We start from the raw sequence: 23,093 nt of genomic DNA, 5'->3' as shown, positions 1-23,093 counted from the left end.
GGCTTTTTAGTTCCTCTTCACTTTCTGCCATAAGGGTGGTGTCATCTGCATATCTGAGGTGATTGGTATTTCTCCTGGCAATCTTGATTCCAGCTTGTGCGTCTTCCAGTCCAGCGTTTCTCATGATGTACTCTGCATAGAAGTTAAATAAGCAGGGTGACAATATACAGCCTTGACGTACTCCGTTTCCTATTTGGAACCAGTCTGTTGTTCCATGTCCAGTTCTAACTGTTGCTTCCTGACCTGCATATCGGTTTCTCAAGAGGCAGGTCAGGTGGTCTGGTATTCCCATCTCTTTCAGAATTTTCCACAGTTTATTGTGATCCACACAGTCAAAGGCTTTGGCATAGTCAATAAAGCAGAAATAGATGTTTTTCTGGAACTCTCTTTTTCGATGATCCAGCAGATGTTGGCAATTTGATCTCTGGTTCCTCTGCCTTTTCTAAAACTAAATAAGGGTAAAAAACACAACTGGAAAATTCTGGGAAGTGGAAAAACAAATAACCAAAGAAATGAAAACTTTAAATAAGACATTACATATTGAATTAACAATGATGTTCCATCATATACCTGGAGAAGGGAATGGCAACCCACTCCAATATTCTTGCCTGGAGAATTCCATGGACAGAGGAGCCTGGCGGACTACAGTCCACGGGGTTGCAAAGAGTCAGACATGACTGAGTGATGAAAACACACACATCCATCGTAAATTGTGACTATTTTCTAGAAAGCACTTTAGTAATATATATTAAGAGTTTTAAAATCCCTTTGGCTTGGAAATTCTACTTTTAAGAGTTTTAAGAACTTAAGAGTTAAAGCAATAATTAGAGAAGTAGGCAAAGATATACAGAGAGATTTGATCACATTACTAATTATAATGGCAAAATATTCAGAGTACAGATCCTGTCAGCAGGGAAACAGATGATACATAGTTGTACAAAAAATGCTATATCCACAGAATATACCATTATAGGATTTTAGTGGGATACAAAAATACATGTGATGAATCTAAAATAAAGCAAATATAAATTTGAATATGCAAATATATTCTAATTATGTACACACACACACACATATTCACACTTAAGTACATATATGCACACACATTCTCATACATACAGAAAACATTCCTAGAAATAACACTGGAAAGAAAAGAATCAAAGTTGTTAATAGATGTACAGTTATAAGTGATTACTTAATGATTTTCTATTTATTAATTTCTATAAGAACATATTTTATAATCAGAAAGTTAATTTATTTAAATTTTAATTTAAAATATAAAATAGTGTCATCAACTTTTATACATTTGTTTAAGCTCTTTTTTTTCTAAATCCCTTGCTTTTCATATATGGTTAAAAACTCATTAATTTGGACCTTGCCATATTATGATTAATTTGAATTTATAATATTGCAAATAGGTTGGGTAGATGGTTTCCTTTGACCAGAAGAGTTTGTAAAAACTAATTAATAGTGTAATAGAACCAAAGACTAAATTTTGAATTGCATAAGCCAGGATTTCAAGCCCACACAGCTTCAGGAATGTTTTATATAGGGCATTAGTAGGGCATTGTTTGTGACAGTAGCAACAAACCATGCATTCAGTGGTAGAAATAAGAAAGATCTAAGCATTTACTTGTGTTTCCTTAATTCATCTGTTCAGCAAGTATTTCTCAAGTGCTTACTAGATGCCAGTGCTATTCTCACCTGTGACCTAACAGTCCCAAGTCCCTGCTCCCAAGGAGATCACATTCTCATAGGTGTGCAATGGGAGGACAGAACGAACATAATAAAAAAGGAAATTTTATGGTTTAGTGGAAGGTTGGAGTTCTGCAGCAATAAAAACAAAGCCTGGTCAGGACCAGGAATTACCCGGCTGTAGGAACAGAAAGAGGATAGTTTTGAAAAACTGGTATAGGTAAGCCTCACCAAGAAGCTGACATTTAAGCAAAGACTTGAAAACAGCCAGGGGATATTAGTAACACGATTATCTGGGGAGAACTCTCCAGACAAAGGGCACAGCCAGTTCAGAAGTCAGAAGCAGTACACCGGCATATTGGAGGGCCAGGGACTAGGCCAGGGCGGGCCAAGTGCAGTGGGTGAGCTAGGAGGAACCAGGGCCCGGGGCCAGGCAGGCGATGGCTGGAAGGAGGGCACGTGTTGCGCAGGGCTTCGTTTTCTTCTGAGTGAAACGGGGAAGTCAATGGATCTGTTTGAATGAAGAAGTTACCTGATTTGACATAAATTTTTAGAAGACCATGACTCCTTTTCTTTTGTTTTAAGTTTATTGAAGTATAGTTTATATATATATATATTTCACATATATTCTTTTTCACATTGTTTTCCATTATGGTTTGTCACAGAATATTGAATATAGTTCCCTATGCTTTTGAAGTAAACTACAGAGAAGTATTGGCACCCCACTCCAGCACTCTTGCCTGGAAAATTCCATGGATGGAGGAGCCTGGTGGGCTGCAGTCCATGGGGTTGTTAAGAGTCGGACACAACTGAGTGACTTCCCTTTCACTTTTCACTTTCGTGCATTGGAGAAGGAAATGGCAACCCACTCCAGTGTTCTTGCCTGGAGAATCCCAGGGACGGGGGAGTCTGGTGGGCTGCCGTCTGTGGGGTCGCACAGGGTTGGACACGACTGAAGCAACTTAGCAGCAGCAGCAGCCTAGAGAGGTAAAGGAGGAAGCAAGGAGACCGGTTAGGTGACTGTTACAGTTATTCACACTAGAGGTGTTGATGGCTTAGGCCACACTATCAGGGAAAGTGGTAAGAAATGGTCAGATTCGTGATGCAGTTTAAGAAGAAACCAATGAAATCTTCCTTGATGCATTGGATGTGGGTTGAAAATAGAGGCATCAAAAACTCTCAAAGTTTTGGTCTGAGCAACTGGTAGGATGTAGTCATCATAAACTAAGGTGAGAACAACTGTTCTGTGGGTTTGGGGGTAAGATCATGAGTATGACCACACACATGACCCTTGAGACGTCTGAGACCTGTAAGTGACTCCTGTGTGGATGGGCAGTTAGAAACGCAAGATCCGCGCTCACAGGGAGTTCTAGGCTGAATGTGTGACTGTAGAAGTCATCAGCATATAGATGCCAAGCCTCGGGCCCAGATGAAGCCCTCCAAGGGGAGTGAGTGGAGATGGGGAGAGAAGAGGGCCAGGGGCTGGAGCTTGGGCACCTGACCTTTAAGAGGAGGGAGTCCCATAGGTGATGAGTGATGAGACATACAAGAGCTGAGAGCAGACGGGCCAAGAAGGGATTCCCAGAAGGAGGGAGTTATCCACTAGAATGCCACAGTAGGGGGCGTGAGTCACAGACTTCAAGCCCATTTTTCAATTTAGCAACAAGGAAGTCCCTTGGGGGCCCTGATGGGAGTTGCTCTGGTGGAGGAGGTGGGACAGAGCCTGCCTGGAGCAAGGCTAAGAGAAAATGGAAAGTGAGGAACAGGAGACGAGGTGTATGTGCTTTGGGGTGTTTATGTGAAGGGGATCAGAAAAAGGGTAGCTAGAGGAGGAGTTAGTTAACGAGAGGGATTTTTTAAGAGAAATAATAGCATGTTTATAAGCTGCTGGTAAGGAAGAAGAAATGGTGTAGGAGGGAGTGAGTTGCTGGAGTGATGACTTTGAAGAGGGTGAGAGCACGGTGGCTTAGCTCAGGACAGAGAGATTCGTGGAGCAGCTCAGGCTGCTCAGCTCTAAATGTGATAGGGAGAGCAGAGCACGCGCCCTGAGATGCTGGCCGCTGGGCTGTGCCGGGGGTTCATGGGAAGTTTTCTCTTGCTTGCTCTTACTTTTCCCAATATAAGGCATCTTGGTTATTTTATTATGATCTTTTGCCTCATGATGATCACAACAGAGAATTAGTGCACAAAGAACTCCGAGGATTTAGGAGTAAAAATCTGGTGTTGATGAGGGGAACACGATAGAGCGGTGTGACGAGAGCTTGTAATGGTCCCTTTGGGAACATCTCCCGGGGCTGCTGGAGTGTGCCCGGCTGTCCAGACGCGATGTGCTGCAAGTTCAGTTCTTAATTTGTTTCTTATGAGAATCTGATGGGACATCAGGAGGTTTCTAAGAAGGCTCTGTCATTGAAAATCTACTAAGACATTAAGGAAGGGAGGGAGAGAGGAAAAGAAAAGTGGAGGAGAGATGCTCATATTCTCTTCCCTTTCTCCTCCAGAACTCTGGAGAAGATCGTGACATTTAAAATGTTTGTCACTCAGTTGAGCCTGGCGGTGTTTGATGACCTTACCCACCACAGAGCGTCATCCGAGCTTCTGAGACTCACACTGGACCACGTTTTCCTCCAGATGGCCCCCGTGGCTGGCCACCTCCCTGGGGAAGAGATGGCCGCCGCCCCCTTTCACATCTACTCAGTGGAGGTCTGCTGCGGGGACCTGCAGCTAGACAACCAGCTGTACAACAAGTCCAATTTCCACTTCGCTGTCTTGGTCTGCCAGGGGGAGAAAACAGAATCTCCTCAGTGCTCCAAGATGCAGAGTCTCCTCGTATCCAGCGAAGATTTGGAAGAATACAAGAAAAACTGTTTTATCAAACTCTGCCTCACCTTAACCGAGGGCAAGGACGTTCTGTTCGATGTGAATGAGTTCAGTTTTGAATTGAAACCTGCCCGATTATATGTGGAAGACACGTTTGTCTACTACATCAAAACTCTGTTTGAGACCTACCTGCCCAGCAGCAGCCCGGGCGCTCAGCCCACGGCCCTCGCAGGTGGCAGACAGGTGCTGCCCGTGCAGGTGAGGCAGCACGCCAGGGCCTTGGTGCATCCTGTGAAGCTGCGGAAGCTGGTGATACAGCCGGTGAACCTCCTCGTCAGCATCCACGCGTCCCTCAAGCTGTACATCGCCTCTGACCACACTCCGCTGTCCTTCTCGGTGTTTGAAAGAGGCCCCATCTTCACCACAGCCAGGCAGCTCGTCCACGCCCTGGCCATGCACTACGCCGCGGGGGCCCTCTTCAGAGCAGGTGAGGACACAGCAGAGGGAGCCTGAGCGAGAAACAAAGGCTCCGGGTGGTCCTGACTCCAAGACACCCGGAAGCAGCATGGGAGTGTGAGGAGCAGTTAGATAGCAGTGGGTTGGAATCCAGACCCTGCCACTGCTGGCTGGGAGGCTGGGGGCAAGTTACTGAACCTCCCCCATCTCAGTTTCCTCACCCATAAGGTGGGTTTTAAGATTTCTGACAAGAAAACAATGAAAGTATGTGAAGTCCCCTGAATTTAGGGTGGCACTTAATGAACCCTTAAGCAGTAGCAGTCGTTAAATTTGCTGTTATGTAACAGAATTTTGATTCCCATTTAGCAAGCGCCTTTTCGGCTCCTTGAAGGCACAAGGCTCTATATCAGGGAGCTAGTGCAGCCAGGAAAACCAGCCCAGGCCCTCTCAGCCCCTGGGCCTAAAAGAAATGTAGTTCTGGGCTGTTAACTTGCTTCATTACAGCCCATGAATAGCTCTAGGTGAGAAATTCAGAGGATTTGTGTGCTCGTCAGATGCATAAAGAGCCTTCTACCTACCCAGTGCAGCCTTGCCTGTCTAGACAGATGGCAAAGAGAAGGCTGTAGGTGTCTCAGCCTCTCCACAGACCTGAGCGGGAAGAGTGTGCGGGGGGTGCTTGGCTGTGTGTACGGAGTGTGGTGTGGGGAGTACTGCGAGCTGAAGGTTGTTTTGGAGGCCAGGTTGTCTCCAGATTCCCTATGGTAATGGGCGTCAGAGCTCGCCTTCCTGACCTAAATTCACTCTCAAACGGTTTCAGTCTGATAATCGGGCTCCTCATGTTGCTATGAACTCCAGGCGACCAACACCAACCAACCGGAGCTGGTCTTGCAGCCCCTTCTGGTAAAACCCAGGGAGGTCTTACTTTCTAAAACTAATGCAGGACAGAATGTGGTAACACTGTCCTTGGTGAGTGCATTCCAGATAAGACAACATTGTAGCAGTGGCCGACCGACCCATGTTGTTGCCATACTGGTAAGATTATATTTTCTCCAGAACGAAATCCATAGCTACCCAGAACTCTGGATGGCCAGATCAGAGGAGGTCCCTGCCCTGAAACTGTTGTTCTCATAGCCTGTACCACAAGGAAGAAAAGATTTCCCTCTTGCTAAGAAATTATCTTAAAACAAGCAGCTACCATTTCAAATTTAATAGACAGGTATATGAAAAGCTTTACTCTTTCAGGCAGTTTTTGCTTTTCCCATGAGAAGCAGGCAGGTAGGTTACTGAGCTCTGGTCTGGAGCCTAAGAAGGAGTAAGCTTCCCGTCCACCCAGTCATCACCTTGGGCAAAGGTGTGGGCACACCCGTCAGAGTAGTGAGCTGGCAGGGAAACTCCAGCTGTGACCACCACCAGGGAACCATGTCCTGCAGCCTCTGTGCTAAAAGTGACCTCTCTCATTTTTCATGAGCTTTCACAGGAACATTCTGTTTGGATTTTTTGGTAATCTACCTAAAAGTTCTCCAAGCTGCTGTCCCAGTCTCATTATTTGCTGAAACAAGAAACTCTACATTAGAGAGCCAAGTTTTAGGCCTGTTGGGAGTTCTGTCACTAAAGGCCTTGCAGACAGTCTGAAGACTATCTGGAGGAAAGCAGTGGGAATGGGAAGAGGATAGGTTACCCCTGGGTAGAAGCGTCTCAGAGAGAATGTGCTAGCCTTCTTGGGAAAGGAAGGGCTGGCCTGGGAGTGGGCAAGTTGTGTCACTTGGGTCAGGATTCACCCATTGGACTTGATTAAATGGCTGAAATACCCTGACCTCATTTCTAGGGACATCCTTATAGAGGTTTTAACAATAAAGTGATTAGAAATGAGTGACCACTGACCCTATTTGAAGGAGAGACTGTGTGGACTCTCTAATTTCCCGGGCTCCCTCTCTATTTCCAAGGCTTGGCTCTATGGGCAGCCAGACAGTTACCTTTTTTCAATAAAATCTCCAAACCCAGTAAGCAAGACGATACATTTGCTTTTGGAGAGAAATAAAGGCAGAATGCCCTCGGGTGCTCTGGTCTTTCTCTGGCCAGCTTGGGGCCTTGAGAAGTAGCTCTGGTCCGTACCTGGACTCCCCATCCACAGTGGCCTGATCCAGGACTGTCTGCCTCATCTTCCTGTGGCCGGGCTGTGGGCTGGAAGGTGGGGCTGGCTGCCTGCCATGCGCCCTGTGCTCCGCTGCGCCGGCCTGACCAGGCCCCTCAGACAGTGCGTGCTCTCTGCTTGGCGGTAGCTAACTCTCCTTTCTTCATCTCGGTATGGAAGCTTTGGAGAGAAGGGCAGTTGTTTCAAGTCCAATCTCCTGCCTCCAAGTGAACCTTCCAGCTCTTCCAGGCTAAAGGAAATCTGTTGTTTCTTTACATCCGGAGAAGGCCCTCTGAGGAAGAATATTCCACAACCTTCCATGGTAGCCTGCCTACTCAGTTAGGCCTGGGCTCGCAGGAAGAGGGAGGGTGGGCTTTGGAATTGGGTAAGCCTGGCCTTGAAGCCCTCCCATGTGTCTCTTAGCTCCAGGGAGATGGGGAGAATCGAGCCACAGTCCCCTCCTTGTCCTGCCCGCCCTCAAGACGCTGGCGACAGGGCGACACGACGTCACATGAGGCCCTGTCCCCCGAGCCTGGCATGGTCCCTTCGCCTGGGGAGAGGCTCAGTCCTTAGCTAAATCTAAATTTACCTGAAGGCAGGTACTAAAGCTTGCAGAGTGACTGGGCGAAGTAAGTGAGGTGAATGCCTGGCCACCCAGAGGCCCCTCCATTTATAATCCTCAAATTCTGGAAATAATTCCCTTTTCACCTAAACCCTGATGTTGTCTTCTAATGTTCCAGAGGAGAGAAGGGGGTTCCAGATGTAAGGATGTTCCTCTCCAAAGCGCTGGGCCTGGGGACCCTTCCGGGCTGTGGCTTGGCTCTTGCCCCCACATGTTCACAACCCTCTGGGGTTGGTGACTTGACTGGGGGGCTCTCTGTCCCAGGCCCGGCCTCCCAGGACCTGCCACAGGGGGCGCAGGATCGGCTCCCACTCGGGTCCTGCCCAGCAGCCTCCCCTTAAAGCCCTCTCAGCCCCGGGCTGGGGAGGTCAGCATGTTCCCCAAAGACACTGTATGTGTGGACTCATACTCTCCTGAGCCCCCGGCCTTTGTCTGCCTCTTGAATCCTCTGAGTGAGAGCCCCAAGCCCCGACCCAGGAGCGAAGGCGGGGAGCCACTCCGGGGTCCACACTCAGCCACGTTCCCACAGGGCCAAGCGCTCCACAGTCAGGCCACCAAGCGGGCCAGCTCCTGGCAAGCCTCAGCTTTAATAGGAAACCAGATCCCAAGCTCCCCGCCTGGGACCCTCAGGGAACACGCCCCTCTCGCCAAGCTAATCAGTATGTCCCTGTCACCAGAGTTTACACAACTGAAGCCGGGGTGGAAGGGGAGACATTTCTCTGGCTCCAGCTCCACTCCAAAGGGAAGCGCTCAGCTTGGTAGGATTGGGAAAGATTAAAAATAACTCCTCCATCCCTGTCAGAGCTGCGCGTCCTCTTTGCAGCACCCCATTTAGCATCTGGCCTCCCCCGCGTCCCGGCCCCTCACTGCACCAAGGAGCTTTAAGGAGAACTCCCAAGCCTGCAGACACCTGCTGCCCCAGGGGCCGCCTTGGCTTGGAGGGGGTGGGAGCGTCATCCCCCTGCACATGGGTCCCTTTTAGCAGGAATACGGGAGGCAGGGAAGTCATATTAAAGCTATTTGTGAGGCTGCCAAAAGGATCACTTTGATTTATAAAGTATGAAAGTTTGCCATTTATGAATTCACAGTGAATGAGTTATTTCCCATATTTTGCTCCAAAGGAGCTTATTACATTCTCAATTCTAGTGTGAAAAATGAATTGCAGGGAAAATGGGTCACTTTTCCCAAATGTTGAAAGTGCTGCATTTAAGGTTTCAGTCACCCCTTCCCTCCGGTCTCCCTCGCAGGCTGGGTGGTTGGATCCCTGGAAATCCTTGGCAGCCCGGCGAGTCTGGTGCGAAGCATCGGGAATGGCATCGCTGACTTCTTCAGGCTTCCGTACGAGGGGCTGACCCGAGGCCCAGGAGCCTTCGTGAGTGGGGTTTCCAGAGGGACTACATCGTTTGTGAAGCACATTTCCAAAGGTAGCTCTTCGGGTTCCTGGTAATGAGGCCTGATTTTCATTCCTTCCCTGTCTTACTTTTTAGAGAACGTGTTAAACATTCTCCGTGAATTAATATTGCCTCTAGCTTTGTTTGACTTGTTAGCTGGCAGTGAGACGTTGGATTTGTAACAAAGCTCATATATAACGTCTTATGTTTTAAACAGATCACTGCTTGCCTGTAGTTGTGTGAAAATGTTTCAGAAACTTCAGAATTTGAAACCTCCCATTGGGAAAACAAGGATTGGCTCAACTGTTATTCCATGTGATAAATGCAGAAATATTAAAGGTGTTCAGGACTTCTGCTAAACATCAGAAATCCTACACTGTGTTGCCTCATCATATATATATATATATATATATAAAAATAAATGTAGATACAGTTGTCATAATGTTCTTAAGGAGCAGGATACATTTTGACAGTGGAAGCCGGTGGGGAGGTGAGCGGGCCAGCTTTCCCCCGGCTCGCCACGTACACAGCGCCACCTTGTGGCCCAGACGCGTCATCGGGCACAGGAGCCAAACTGCAGTCGGCCACCCCTACTCCCCACCTCGGGAAAGAGCGTGCTTCCCTTTCATCCGTGTTTGCTTGCCCATATTTTGGTCAAGTTGGCAGTAACTCGGGAACTAACAAGGTCCATCTGAGTCCCCGTTTCTTCTCAGCGGGAGGCAGGGGAAACAGGGCAAAGGCCTTCTCCCCCCGTCTGGTAAAAGGCCTTTTACAGTCAACAGTACTGCAACTCTCTTATGAGTGGGCAGGTTATAGAAGTCTCTAGAAGGCCTCAAACAAGACTTGAGCTTGAAATACGAGAACCCATGATCCATAGAGGGGGGACTGGCAAGAGAACAGCAAGAGCAATAAACCAAATTCCATGGACAGTGACAGGGCCACTCCCCCCGGGGCCCCCAGTCATCCGGGAGGCCTGTGAGCTGAGCCGCAGGAACCCATGGGTGAGTCACTGCAGATTTCTCACTCCTGACACTTGAATCTTTGTGGTTCTGTTGTTATTATTTTAGGATAAGACAACCAACACCTGCTAAATCGAACTCCAGCGGTAATTTTAGCGTAGTGACTCACTGAATTTTTTTTACACTTGTTCTTTCCTCTTAGCAAAATCTGTTTGGTTTGTCTGTGTGTGTGTGTGTGTGCATGGATTTTTTTTTTTCTTTTCAGATGACTGGTAAAGATGCAGCTGCAAAAACATCTTCCATTTCTTCTTGAACCTAGACATCCAATAACAGATGAACTAATTCGTTAGCTTCAGGATATGTCCATCGATGTCTTTCAGTTATGCTCACGGAGACCTATGCAGACTTGCTGGAGGGGATTATGACTGTCTTGAGCAAGACGCAGAAATAGCCTTTCTTGGGAAAACCAGACAGAATCCTGGCTTTCACATGCCTTACTCTCTTTATTGTCTTCACTTTTTTTTTTTCCAGCTCACAGCCTGAATATCAAAATCACACATATTCTCTGTGGCATAATAATTATTTCCTGACTGTCAAATGATAAAGTTGAGTGTCTTCCTTTACTATGGCTAGAGTAATGGGGAAGAATAGATCTTACTTCTAAAGTGGAAACATTCCTTTACAATCTGTTTAAAATTCAGCAACATAACCTTACCCCTTCAAATGAGAGCAGGCAAATTGCAACCTTCAAAAAACCGGGCCTCCCTGAGATCTTCAAAACTAACTATTGTAGCCAAGCCCTGGCGGTCAGATGAGTGCATGATAGCTCCGTGTGAGACTGCAGGCATTCTTCTGGTGAGGGAGGGTCTAATCCTATCCTCTGTGAGGGCTGAGTAGATCACCTTTCCTCAAAGTGTTCACCTCACCTCATTTTCTGAAGGCCGCGGCCTCACCCTGCCCAGGGGGAAGCCGCCCTCACTGTCCGCGGGCGAGGCCAGAAGGCCGCTGTGGACTCCGCTCGCCCGCAGCGCTCCGGGGACCCCTCCCCTGGGGCCGGCATCCATGTGACCAGGACCCCAAACCCACGTGCCTCTGTGTCCTCAGGTACCCTCACGTCCATCACCAACCTGGCCACGAGCCTGGCCCGGAACATGGACCGGCTGTCGCTGGACGAGGAGCACTACAACCGGCAGGAGGAGTGGCGGCGGCAGCTCCCGGAGAGCCTGGGCGAGGGGCTCCGGCAGGGCCTGTCCCGGCTGGGCATCAGTCTGCTCGGTAAGGGGCCGGGGAGGGGGCGGGGGCGCTCGGGCGTCTGCTAGCGGCCCTACCGCGGCCGGTACTCCCCGGCCGGACCGGGGTGGTGGGGGGAGTGGCCCTTCCGGCTTCCTGCAGACGAAGCTGAGGCTGAGACGAGGCCCGCAGCCTGGTCCCCACGCCGATCCTGGTTTGGCTGCGCAGGGCCATCCTGCGGCCTGGGCCCCGCCCTTCCGCGCGCTGGTGGGAGTCGCCTCTCCCGCCGCCTCCTCTCTGCCCCCTCGTGGCATCCTTAAGGCGTCATTCACCCAGGAGGGTCCCGCTCGGGGCATCAACTGGAGAATGTCAGCCCACAGCTGCCTGCTTGCCAGCCTCCTGAAGCCTTACCGCCTCTCGGCCTCAGATAGGGCAGTCAGCAATCGAATCGCCTGCTTTTGTTTGAGAAACACTTGAGCCATGTGCAAATGTCATGTAAACTTCAGTGAGGAGCCCACTCTTTCCTTTTATTTTTCTGAGTAATTGCCGTTTGTCCAGCAGCCAGATGGTACACGGAGAGGGGAAGACTGCTCTGGGTATTTCCAAATATTACAAACGTTTGAAAAACAAGTTGCTCTGGAAAAAAAAATCTATAAAAAAAGGAAGCTTCAGAGCTGAAATTTTGCAGAGCAGGATTTTCAAGGGTATCTTCTGTTTATTTGTTTGCAAAGGAATTTAAAACTGTGTTGCTTGGCCGCCTGCCTGCCGAGCATCTGAAGGAGTTTGCATCTCTGGGAGATCAAAGAGGCCCAAAGCAGGGAGAGCAAAGGTCAGAAACGATGAGCTTGAAAGGACCTGCCCTCTCTCCAGGCTGCGTTTCTGTACACAAGCCCTCCTCTCACAGAGGCCAGCTGAGTGAGGCTCTGACAGGAAGCAGTGAGATGTTTCAAGTTCAGGTGCAGTTACCAGAAATTGTTTAAGTCCTAACAAACCTGCAGGGATGTGGGGCATGGCCAGGTGATAACGTGTGGGAATGGGGACCTGGGGTGGAGCAGCTGCTTAAGGAGCAATCCCCTCGCTGCTGGCATGGCTGCTTTGGTGTAGGTGGGGGGACGGGAGGGGGGAGGGGGGCATGGTCCTCAGGAGTCAGCAACCCCCAGTCTTGGGTTCCAGGTCCCTATCTTTGTGACCTCAGGGCTTCTCTTTTGTAAACGTGGGCTGGAAATGACTCTGCTGTTACTAGAAGTAGTGGTGGTCTGTTGCGCGCCAGACGCAGCGTCCATGTTTGGTCAGCAGCACCTTCATTATATTATAGTAGCAAGGAAACGAGAAGGGCCGTCTGGTTTCAGCGAGTGTCCTAGCAGAGAGAGCCATCTGACCAGTGGCTGGGGCATCTTGGCTTTAGCTTTAGTCCGGTTGCTGTGACCATAGGAAGTGACTGTGAGGTTACCGTGGAGGCCTCAGGTCGTTATCTGGCAACCATGGGACCTCTTTCTGCTAAGAACTGTGACCTTGCATGCCCTCTACTGTGGGCAGGAGTGCTTCCTCCCCACTGTCCAGGATCTTCTTGGATGGAGGCACTCAGCAGAGGAGACCTGAGCTGGCTGGCATGTGGCTGTTTCCATCTTGGCTGATCTGGGCTCTTCCCACCCAGAAATGCCCACACCTACTCCCCATTTTCCACTATCTGAGACTGTGCCGGGTGGTAGAAATCACTTACGTGGGGAGCTGTGATTCTGCCTTTGTGACGTCACCCTTTGGAGCATAGCTCCTATTATTAACCCTGGTTAATAATAGACTATCCCAAACCTTTGAACTTTGCTATAGTCATCATGTTTTGTACACACTCCTCCATGCAAGGGAATCATTTAGGCTGTCTATGGAAATTGCAGTAGGCTCATGAAGTCTTTCAGAATCTAATTTCTTCAAACCGAGGAGTTCTGGGAATGATGTGAACCTGATTGCACCCGCCAGCAGTGGCCTGACCCCGGGCCCCCAGGAGCTCTGCTCCCAGCAACACGCCATGAGCAATGTGTCCATTTCTGTGCTCTTCAGACTAAGGTTGAGCCAACCAGCTTCCTTTCTTGGAAGAGTTCAGTAACTGTATCCCAGATGATCACTGGGTCATCTCAAAACATCTGGTCCTTGATGTATGGCAGGAAGAAAAAAGGGAGGCTAGAACCAATCTATACTTTCCTCCCCTGGGAAAGTATGGATTTGTCACCACGCAATACATCCCCAGAAATGGTGTATAAAACTGCCGCATGCCAGTAAGTGCCCAGCTGACGTTAGAGCTGTTTATGTATAATAGCCACGCTTAGTGAAATAAAAAAGCTAGTTCCTCAGTTTCTTGCTTTATAAGACATAAACATAAATGACCTAGTTAGTAAAAAATATATTTAAATAACACTTCAGGGCTGTCAGAGCACTTCCACATGAGTCATCTTGTCTGGTCTTCAAACCCTAGATGTGGATGAGGTTAGGTGACTTGCCCAGGTCATGCATCCAGGCGGGACAAGAGCCTGGGTCTTTCCACATGTCACCCACCCTGAAGGGCTCCACGCCTGGAAACAATCAGGATGTGGGGAGACTGAACAACTGAAAGTTGCAGAGTAGGAAAAACACATTTCCCCCAAATGTTTATGAGTTTGATGGGCCTTCTTGACTCAGCTCAGCCCTCATGAGGACACTGTGGAGTGTTATGAGGCTCCTGAAAAAATCCAAGGACACCTATAGCTCCTGGCCAGGCCCATCGCCCTGGGTCAGCAAGGAAGTGATGGCCTAGAGAGGGATGCCACTGAAGCTCCTGGAGGAGGTCTACAACTGTTTTCAGAAAGCAGTGGCTTTTGGAAGAGCTCTGTCCAGCCTGCAGAGTTGGCGTCAGGCTTCCCTGCACTTACCAGCTCTGTTCCCCAGAGAGCCCCACTTTTTACTATGGCCTGGAGCCTGCTGAGAGGGGATATGAGCTCCGTGTGGCACTTACAGGCACATTACCTCCCAGATGGGAGTTCTCTCTCATGAATACCAAAGGCAGGCTGTCAGAACTCCCTTCTCTGACTTAAGACGAGTTAGTTGCTGGATTTCCCAGCAGCCACGCCCCGTCTCCACGGCCACTTTCGGGATGACGTTCGGAATCCCGGCCATACGCCTCCACCAGGTGAGTCAGGACGTGGGCACCCAGAAGGCGCTGGCCGCGGTCTCCCTGGTGCCACCCTCAGCCATCAGCACCCTGTGTTCCAGTTAGAAGGGAGTTTCGGAACAACGAGCGTGCTTCCTTCTCGGTTTGCTGATCTGTTCTGGTCAAAAACAAATGAGCCTCAAGCTGGGATGCCCAATACACTCTGTGGGGCTTGTTTGTCCCTGGAATGGTGAGCTTTGGAGCGGTGTCACAGCCTGTGCCTCCACCATCGTGATTAAAAACAAAAAAGCCCAAAATAAAATTACAGCATGCAACACGGCAGCACTGGGACAGCCACACAGGCAGAACGTCAATAGATAGTGACCCAGCCTAAAGCTGAGCGAGTCACCGAAGGGGTGAGGAGAGCCTTTTCGTTCCCTTGCTTCACAGAGCAAGCCCCCCTCTTCCAGCGAAGGAAGGGCAGGAAAGGAAACACGTCTGGAACTGGTGGTCCGGTGGTTAGGCCTCTGCCTGTCCCTCCCACGTGAGGGCATGAGTTCAATCCTTGGTTGGAGAACTAAGGTCCCACAGACCACGCGGCATGGCAATGAAAGAAAGGGAGAAAGCAAAGCCGGGCCGGCCGGCACAGAAAGGGTCCCTGGAAGCCCCCTCGCCTCCCCGCTTCACCTCGTCACATCACAGCTCCACATGGCTGCCCTCCATGGCCTGATGCCAGGGGAGAAGTTTTGGGATCCATTTCCACTACCTAAAGCCTCAGAGCAGAGTTGGAATATACGGCAATAAATTATTTACCGGTGGTGGGATTTGGCTGGATTAGGCTTACCGAGAGAGCCCTCTGCCTCTTTGAGAGCTGCTTTGCGGGCGGGGCTGGGGTCTCAGGCACCCGGGCCCTGTGTGTGCGTCGGGCCAGCGTTCCACCCGGGCCCCTGGGCCCCTGCAGCTCCTCCTCTGCCTCTTAGGATCTAACACCTGTTGCAGTGTTCAGGCTTCCCACTTCAGAGGCAGCCGGAAGAGTTTATCTATCAAAGCCCTGGTAACTGAGCCTTCACTGCGGCCGGTGGCTGGAGAAAGTGGAGGATCAGAGGGGAGCCTCACTGCGGTTCCTGTCTGCACTTAGGCAGGTGGAGGTCAGAGCCCGGGCTGGGTGCTGCCCCAGGCACAGGCCTGGCACGTTAAAGGAAAATGGGAGATTTTCACCTGTTCCCCTCCTAACACAGTTTTAATAGTCTTAATGGAAATCTGCACCTGAGAAAAGACATTTCTACCAGAAAAGTGCAGAAAGGCAATTAATTTAATAGTGAATTTGTTATTATTTACCCCACCTTTTCTGCTCTCAGCATGGACATCTTTCAAAGAAATCAGGAAGCGATATCGCAAAGGCTATATTCTTTGATATGATGCTTTTCAGTTTGAACTGCCTGCTGTGAGATGATTTGAAGAGAAGACCCCAGGGTTCTTGCCCCTCCCAGTGTAGCCGGTTCCGTTAATACTTCCCAGCTGCCCTGACTCCTGACCTCATAGATGGGGAACAGAACCTCAGATTCCTCAGACTGAAGACGCGGGGCGAGCTCCCAGCCCAGGCCCCGAGACCGGCTGTCGTAGGGTGCCCGAGACCACCGTCCAGGCCAACCGTGAGCAGCCTCCCCTGCTTCCAGCCTCGTGTGTATAAGAGGTTTGGAAAGCTGTGGTCTAGGCTGGGAAACAGACTCTTCGCCTCAGGTCACTGTTAATCTGTCAATACATAAACCTAAATGGTGCTGTCAAAATTTAGAAGGGTGGAATCCATGAAGAATGTTCCCTGTAGAACTGACGCAAAGGAACTGGCCTCTTTGTTTCACTGGACTTTGTTCAGTGGAATATGACTTGAAATTAGTAGGTCATTAACTGAGACCTGGAAATCTCCCTTTACCCAGGAGACTCTGAATTAGTGGCATTTGGAATAATGGGATTTGACACGAGCTAAAATTTCCACCCAGGAACGGTGCATTTTCACTAATGCTAGCAGGTTTGAGTTGAAAACGGAATTCTGTCAAGAATTGTAATGAAATTTTTACCTCTTGCTGGGGTGGGGAACCCTTCACTCCGTTGTGGCAGAAAAATCTGGACTTTTGAGGCCTTTACTCAAACTCACCACTGGTCCCTCAGAGTGAGAAGAGCAAGGAGGGGACCCACAGAGGCCAAGGGATTCACACGCCAGCTCCACACCTGGCCCGGCTGCCCCCTGGGAAAGCTGCCAGAGCAGACAGCCGTGAGCTCTGGGCTTCTAGCTGTTCTCAAGCGAAGAGATAAGTGGCCAACCCTCAGTTGAAGTGAGAGAAAAGGAGATTTTTCCAAGACTGGTCAAGGAGAGAAGCTTGTTTTATAAACAGGATCAGTGACTAGCTTGTTGGTTAAGAATGAGGCTGTGACTCTGACTCCCTAGACTCAAATCCTGGTGCAAGCACAGGACAGCTGTGTGACCTTGGGAAAACTCCTTAACCTCCCTGTGCTTCGGCAGCCTTGTCTAGGAGCTGAGGATAAAAACCGTGACTCTTGAGGATTGTGAGAATTAATGATCTCCTACAAGTAAGCCCTTAGCATATAGTAAGCCCTTGAGACAGATTTACTGTAATAGAAATAATTATTACTATATCAATAATTACTCTTATTATATAATTAATATATTAATATTGTTATATTAAACGGGCTTCCCCGGTGGCTCAGAGGGTAAAGCGCCTGCCTGCAATGCAGGAGACCTGGGTTCGATCCCTGGGTCGGGAAGTTCCCCTGGAGAAGGAAATGGCAACCCACTCCAGTATTCTTGCCTGGAGAATCCCATGGATGGAAGAGCCTGGTGGGCTACAGTCCATGGGGTCGCAAAGAGTCGGACACAACTGAGTGAGCTCACTTCACTCATTTCACTATATTAAACAGTTGCTCTTATTCTTATTAAAAGAGCAAACAAGAAAGAGGCTCGCCCTTTTCAGTTTTTTCATCCCCAGATTCAGTGAAATTGTATTCAGCTCACTCTCCTAAGGAATTGTTCGTGCTTTTCTCTAAACTGTGTTGCTTGATTTCTGGAGAAAGGTGTATGGGTGCGCTTGGAAATAGTCTGGCATGTTTATTAAATTCTAAACTGAACTTCATAGATCCTGGCTGTGTTGGGGCAAACCTAGTCAGAACATCGTGTTTTGATGAAGATACTGCAATAATAAATGTCTAATAGCCTCAGTGTCCTTAGATAAAGGGTAAATGAATGCATGGTAGAGAGCTTTATAATGAGGGTGGGGTTTCATTTTCAATCCAAACAAAACTGTTCCAGATGGAAAGCTTTCACTTTCTCAGGATTTCATGCCTCAGTCCTTACCCAGGCTTTCGTTATTTTTCAGGTGCAATTGCTGGTATAGTTGATCAGCCAATGCAGAACTTCCAGAAAACATCGGAGGCTCAAGCTTCAGCAGGACACAAGGCCAAGGGTGTTATCTCCGGCGTGGGGAAAGGAATCATGGGGGTGTTCACGAAGCCCATCGGAGGGGCTGCTGAGCTGGTGTCACAGACTGGCTATGGTGAGTCCTGGAAAACTGGCCAACTCGGACATCACTGGTTACTTTGTGTTACTATACCAAGGTTTCCCTAAGATAATCTAGCCCCTCACATGACCAAGGAGTGAAAAATAAAATAGATAAAGCTATAAATAATAGTTCTTTGCCTCACCTCCCTAGGCTTATCTACACGAAGAGTAAAATTGGACTATTACTAATAAATTATGATAAAATTATAGAGCTAGGAAATCAATTAGTAATTTCAGTGTATTTGTGTCATGGGATCTTTTCATAGTCATTTAACAAAGCAGGCTTTAATGGAAAATAACGACTTAGAGGTTGAGGACAGAAAGTTGAATATATCAAAGCAGAGAGTAGACTGACTTTTTCTGGTGAGCAATTTGAAAGAAAAAAATAGGTCCTAAAGCAGGAAGGTTATCTTTAAAAAACAATGCCTATGAATTTGGAGAATGAAAGAGCACGCGTGTGTCGGTGGATGCATTGCACACTGCCCGTGCAGCTTTGGCCTCAGGCGTGGCTTTCTCGCCATCAGACTCTGTTGCTATTGCAGCCAGGCCCGGTCTCCCGGCCAGGGTCAGCAAAGGCACATCATCTGCCACTGAAAACCATTCCCAGAGCAGACTGGTGCGGAGAGCCGGGCTCGTGGAACTAGCACCTTAGGATGGTGCCAGGGCTCTCCACAAAGCCGTGCGCACACAGTGGGGGTGTGGGAAAGGTAGCGCCTCTTCCTGTGCCAATTTTCTGCATTCTGGGCAGAGCGCATTAACTGACTTGACATGAATAGTTGTTCCGTCACTGAGTCACGTCTGACTCTTTGTGACCCCATGGACTGCAGCACGCCAGGCTCCTCTGTCCTCCACTATCTCCAGAGTTTGCTCAGATTCATGTCCATTGAGTTGGTGATGCTATCTAACCATCCAATATTAAAAAAAGAAGTCTTTTAAAAATGAATTAAATGCATAGATACTACAATAAATATGGTACTTTACCTTGAAGACACTTTGGCATTTGCTTGTGAAAATGAGTGTCAGCAGGTCTGCAGTGTGAGTTACTGCAAAGTGGTGACGGTCAGTCAGTCAGTTCAGTCACTCAGTTGTGTCCGACTCTGCGAGGCCTCCCTGTCCATCACCAACTGCCAGTTTACCCAAACTAATGTCCATTGAGTCAGTGATGCTATCCAACCATCTCATCCTCTGTCGTACCCTTCTCCTCAAATAGGTAACTGGAATTACTTTCTTTTTTTTTTGCCTCACCACAAGGCTTATAGTGGAGAAGGCAATGGCACCCCACTCCAGTACTCTTGTCTGGAAAATCCCATGGACAGAGGAACCTGGTAGGCTGCCATCCATGGGGTCGCGAACAGTTGGACATGACTGAGTGACTTCACTTTCACTTTTCATTTTCACGCACTGGAGAAGGAAATGGCAACCCACTCCAGTGTTCTTGCTTGGAGAATCCCAGGGACGGGGGAGCCTGGTGGGCTGCCATCTATGGGGTCGCACAGAGTTGGACACGACTGAAGTGATTTAGCAGCAGCAGCAGCAAGGCTTATAGAATCTTCCTTAGTTCCCCGACCAGGGATTGAACACTTGCCCTTGCGTGAAAGCACAGAGTCCTAACAACAGGACCGCCAGGGACTCTGGAATTGTTACCTTTGTGCCTAAAATCGGTATCATTTTGATCATGAAGTGGTGGCTGGCTGGCACCACAAACGATGGGCAGGCGCCCTGCACGTGTAACTGCATCTGGCCGTAGAGTCCGCGGGGTACATTTGACTGCGGCTCTGCACCTCGCTAGATCTGACAAGAGGCAGCCAGATTAGGGCATAAAACCCGTGTCTGAGAGGAAGGGAGCGGGAAGAGTGCCCGCGCTCAGGCAGCCTTCCGGAGCGGCTCCTTTAGGAGACCACACAGACAGGAACACGTGTTCCCTCCCCTTCCCCTCGCCGCCTCCCCCTCATGCCTGCCTCTCTCTCCTTACATGAATGACATTTTCACTCACAGGGAAACTGACAAAAAGTACTGCCACAACTCATAACTGGACAAAGTTAAATGCTCCCTTATCAAATACTTACATTCACAGAAACAGTATTCCTTTTGCCATGGACGGCAGCAAGATAAAGTCAACTTAGACTTCATAAATTCCTTTGGTCTTGAAAGCGCCTTTGTCCCTCACTGCGTGTTTCCCAAGGCTGTGGGGTTTCTCCCTTATGTAAGAGCATCTCGGAGCAGAGCTTCACATGGCCTCGTTGGTTTCCATCATTCTTGTAAAAGTTTTATTACCGCTCTGAAGGTTTTACAAACCACTAACTCTTGGTCTAATGACTGTGCCTCGTTTATAAACATTTACAAGCCCTCAGAAAGCACACAGGCTGTACCATCTCTGGTTCCGGAGCGTCTCTGGAGGACTGCGTGGTGCCCTCGTTCGGTGCTGGCACCAGGGAGAGCGTGCAATAAACCAGAGGCCCCACGAGCGCTCATAAATATATGGATTCATGTCTAACAGCTGGACTGTCATTTAAACACTGCATCTAGGCAAACCACGTGCCTTCGTGTGCATCTCTGTGCGCTGTTTTTTGTTTGACAGCCACACCGCAGATATAGACATACTGTGAGATTAAGCCAGGGAGTCAACCAACAGCCTTGACTTTTGCGCCACATCAGCTGTAAACGATGTGTAAGCTATTGCTCAGGCCTGACTATTCCCAGGAGCATCATGCTTCCTCTAATTGCCCGCCTGTACTCGGACTGTAGCTCATTCATATTTCAGCTTGCAGCTAATATAAGATCACTCGGGTTAAGAGCATTGCAGTGTTTAATGATTATCTATACACTTACTTCCAGAGATGTGACATCATTTTGGAACTGTAGCGTTTTATAGATGGCTCTGAGCAAATCACATCACTGTAGCATGAAGCTGTTTTCCAGAAAACAACTAGTAAAACCCCCTTACTTCTCTTACTACAGGTATTTTACATGGAGCTGGACTTTCTCAGCTTCCCAAACAGCGCTATCAGCCAAGTGATCTGCACGCTGACCAGGCTCCAAACAGCCACGTCAAATACGTCTGGTAAGATTATCTGGAGGCTGGTTCAGCTGCACACGTGCATCGTATGTTAACAGGGCCTGGCTTCCTCTCAAGCTAACAGGCCACCCTTCCAGGGGAGCCCACAAGGAGCAGCTGTTTTCAGGGGAGGCTGCTGGTCCACAGCTCTGGGCTGGCAGCAGAACACCTGTCCCCATGTCCCACTCAGGGCAGGATGTCCATTGGCAGAGGTGCCAGGGCCCACGATAGGCCTGAGGTTATCTGTGTCCTCATTAGGGGTGACATTTCTAACGGGGGGAAGAAGACTCACCAAACCAAGGGGTATCTTTGTCTTCAGGAGGAGCTGGGTTCGATTGACCAGAATCAGAATTAAAGTGACAATTACACATTTCATGATAAGATTGGTGAGGGCCCTCGCTTTGGTTCAAACCGTGAGCCCTGAGAGGTGAGCATCTCTCCCAAGCTGGCTGTGGCCTCACCTTTCTCCTCTGACACAGGAAGATGCTCCAGTCTCTAGGCAGACCGGAAGTGCACATGGCCCTGGAGGTCGTTCTGGTGAGGGGCTCAGGCCAGGAGCACGAGGGCTGCCTGCTGCTGACGTCAGACGTGCTCTTCGTGGTGAGCGTCAGCGAGGACACCCAGCAGCAGGCCTTCCCGGTCACGGAGATCGACTGCACACAGGACCGCGAGCAGAGCAGCCTGCTCGTCGTGCAGCTCAAGCAGCCCAGAGTGGCCTGTGACACAGAGGTACCTTTCGACAGCAGGGTGCCCGGGGTTAGCTGCCGGCAGCGTTGAGACCCGGGGTTACTGCAGGTACCGGGTGTCTGTGAGCCAGCAGCCTCTGCGGTGGGCGCTGGAGACCAGGAAGGCTGCCAGGGCCAGGGGAGGCAGGAGGCCAGTGGACTCACCGCTGGGGCTCAGCCACCCGAGAGTCCAAGGTCAGTCGTGTGGGGCTGGGGTGCGGGAGCTCCAGAGTGAGCCTGTCTGAAGTCCACAGGGCAGGCCCGAGTCTGCGCGTGGCCTGGGAGTGCTGCAGCCGGTCCCTCCAGCAGGGCCGAGAGAAAGAGCCACGCAGGAGCAAGGGGCATCAGGCGTGCGACAAGCACAGGCACCGCCTCCCTCAGCCCCAGCTCGTGAGAGCTTGGGCTGAAACTTTTTGTCTCCAGCTCTCTCCCACCCCCTGCTCTGTCTTCCGTGCAGCTGTGTCCCCTTCCCCGTGGGACATTTCCCACCCCCTGAGCAGTACACGGTACCTCCTGGGGACACTGCCCAGGCTCCGGGGGCAGGCTCCTTGGCCACACGACAGCTGGGAGGGGGTCCATTCTGGGTGTTGGGGGTCAGAGATGATCATGGGCTTCCTGCCGTCCAGACCAGGGTGAGGACATGTACCCACTGGAACCCTGCCCTGCCCCCTGCCCCTGGCTCCCTGCTGACGGCCTGATCCTTGGGGCCCCGAGAGTTGACCTGGAAACGGACATCTTTTCCCACACAGCTAGATTGGGGTTGGGTCAGAGGTTAAGAGGAACCTGCCTGTCCTAACTTAGGGTCTAAGTAGCTCCCAGAAAGGCCAGCGAACCTTGCCTCTGGCAGGTCCTGCCTGATTCCTTCTTTCATTATGTTCTTCCTGGTATGGGAGCCTGCATCTCCCTCACACCACTGTTTGGGTAAAATTATCTGAGAAGATGGAAGGCAGCCAACCACAACAACTCTGAGATTTCTCTAGTTTCTTGGATCATAATCAGTCAGGCTTTAAGCAGGGGCTTGGCACTAAGACTACATTGCTGGTTCGAGTTGATGACTTTCTGGGAATAAACAGAGGTCAGATGTCCAGCCTGACTTTATTAGATCTGCCAGAATCTTCTGATCCAGTTGACAATAAAGCAGCAATAATCTGGCTACAGGTCTTGGCAGGGGATAGTATCATTATCTTCAAGTCCCTGGTCCTTACGAGAAACTTCCAAAGCCCTGAGGAGTATCTGTGACCATCGTTATTCCTCAGTTGCTTGGGAACTATTTCAGATCTTAAACTATTGAGACTAGAGAATCAGCATTTGCTGTGACTCTTC

At 49.6% G+C, this 23,093-nt stretch overlaps 1 protein-coding gene across 2 annotated transcripts in view; it reads left to right on the top strand.

The window, feature by feature from the left end:
• VPS13B (vacuolar protein sorting 13 homolog B) overlaps nt 1-23,093 on the top strand; it is a 779,806-nt gene that overhangs the window by 752,970 nt on the left and 3,743 nt on the right. For both annotated transcript variants that reach the window (XM_068984062.1, XM_068984063.1), the window contains exons 55-60: nt 4,194-4,999; nt 8,969-9,145; nt 11,176-11,346; nt 17,809-17,985; nt 20,949-21,051; nt 21,525-21,774. In XM_068984062.1, the coding sequence (XP_068840163.1) occupies nt 4,194-4,999; nt 8,969-9,145; nt 11,176-11,346; nt 17,809-17,985; nt 20,949-21,051; nt 21,525-21,774 (1,684 nt within the window). The remainder of the gene's footprint in view (nt 1-4,193; nt 5,000-8,968; nt 9,146-11,175; nt 11,347-17,808; nt 17,986-20,948; nt 21,052-21,524; nt 21,775-23,093) is intronic.

This window comes from Capricornis sumatraensis, chromosome 11 (genome assembly GCF_032405125.1).
Source record: "Capricornis sumatraensis isolate serow.1 chromosome 11, serow.2, whole genome shotgun sequence".
NCBI classification, from domain to species: Eukaryota; Metazoa; Chordata; class Mammalia; order Artiodactyla; family Bovidae; genus Capricornis; species Capricornis sumatraensis.
Note: the sequence above shows the minus strand (reverse complement) of the source record. Positions and strands in the feature narration are given on the sequence as shown.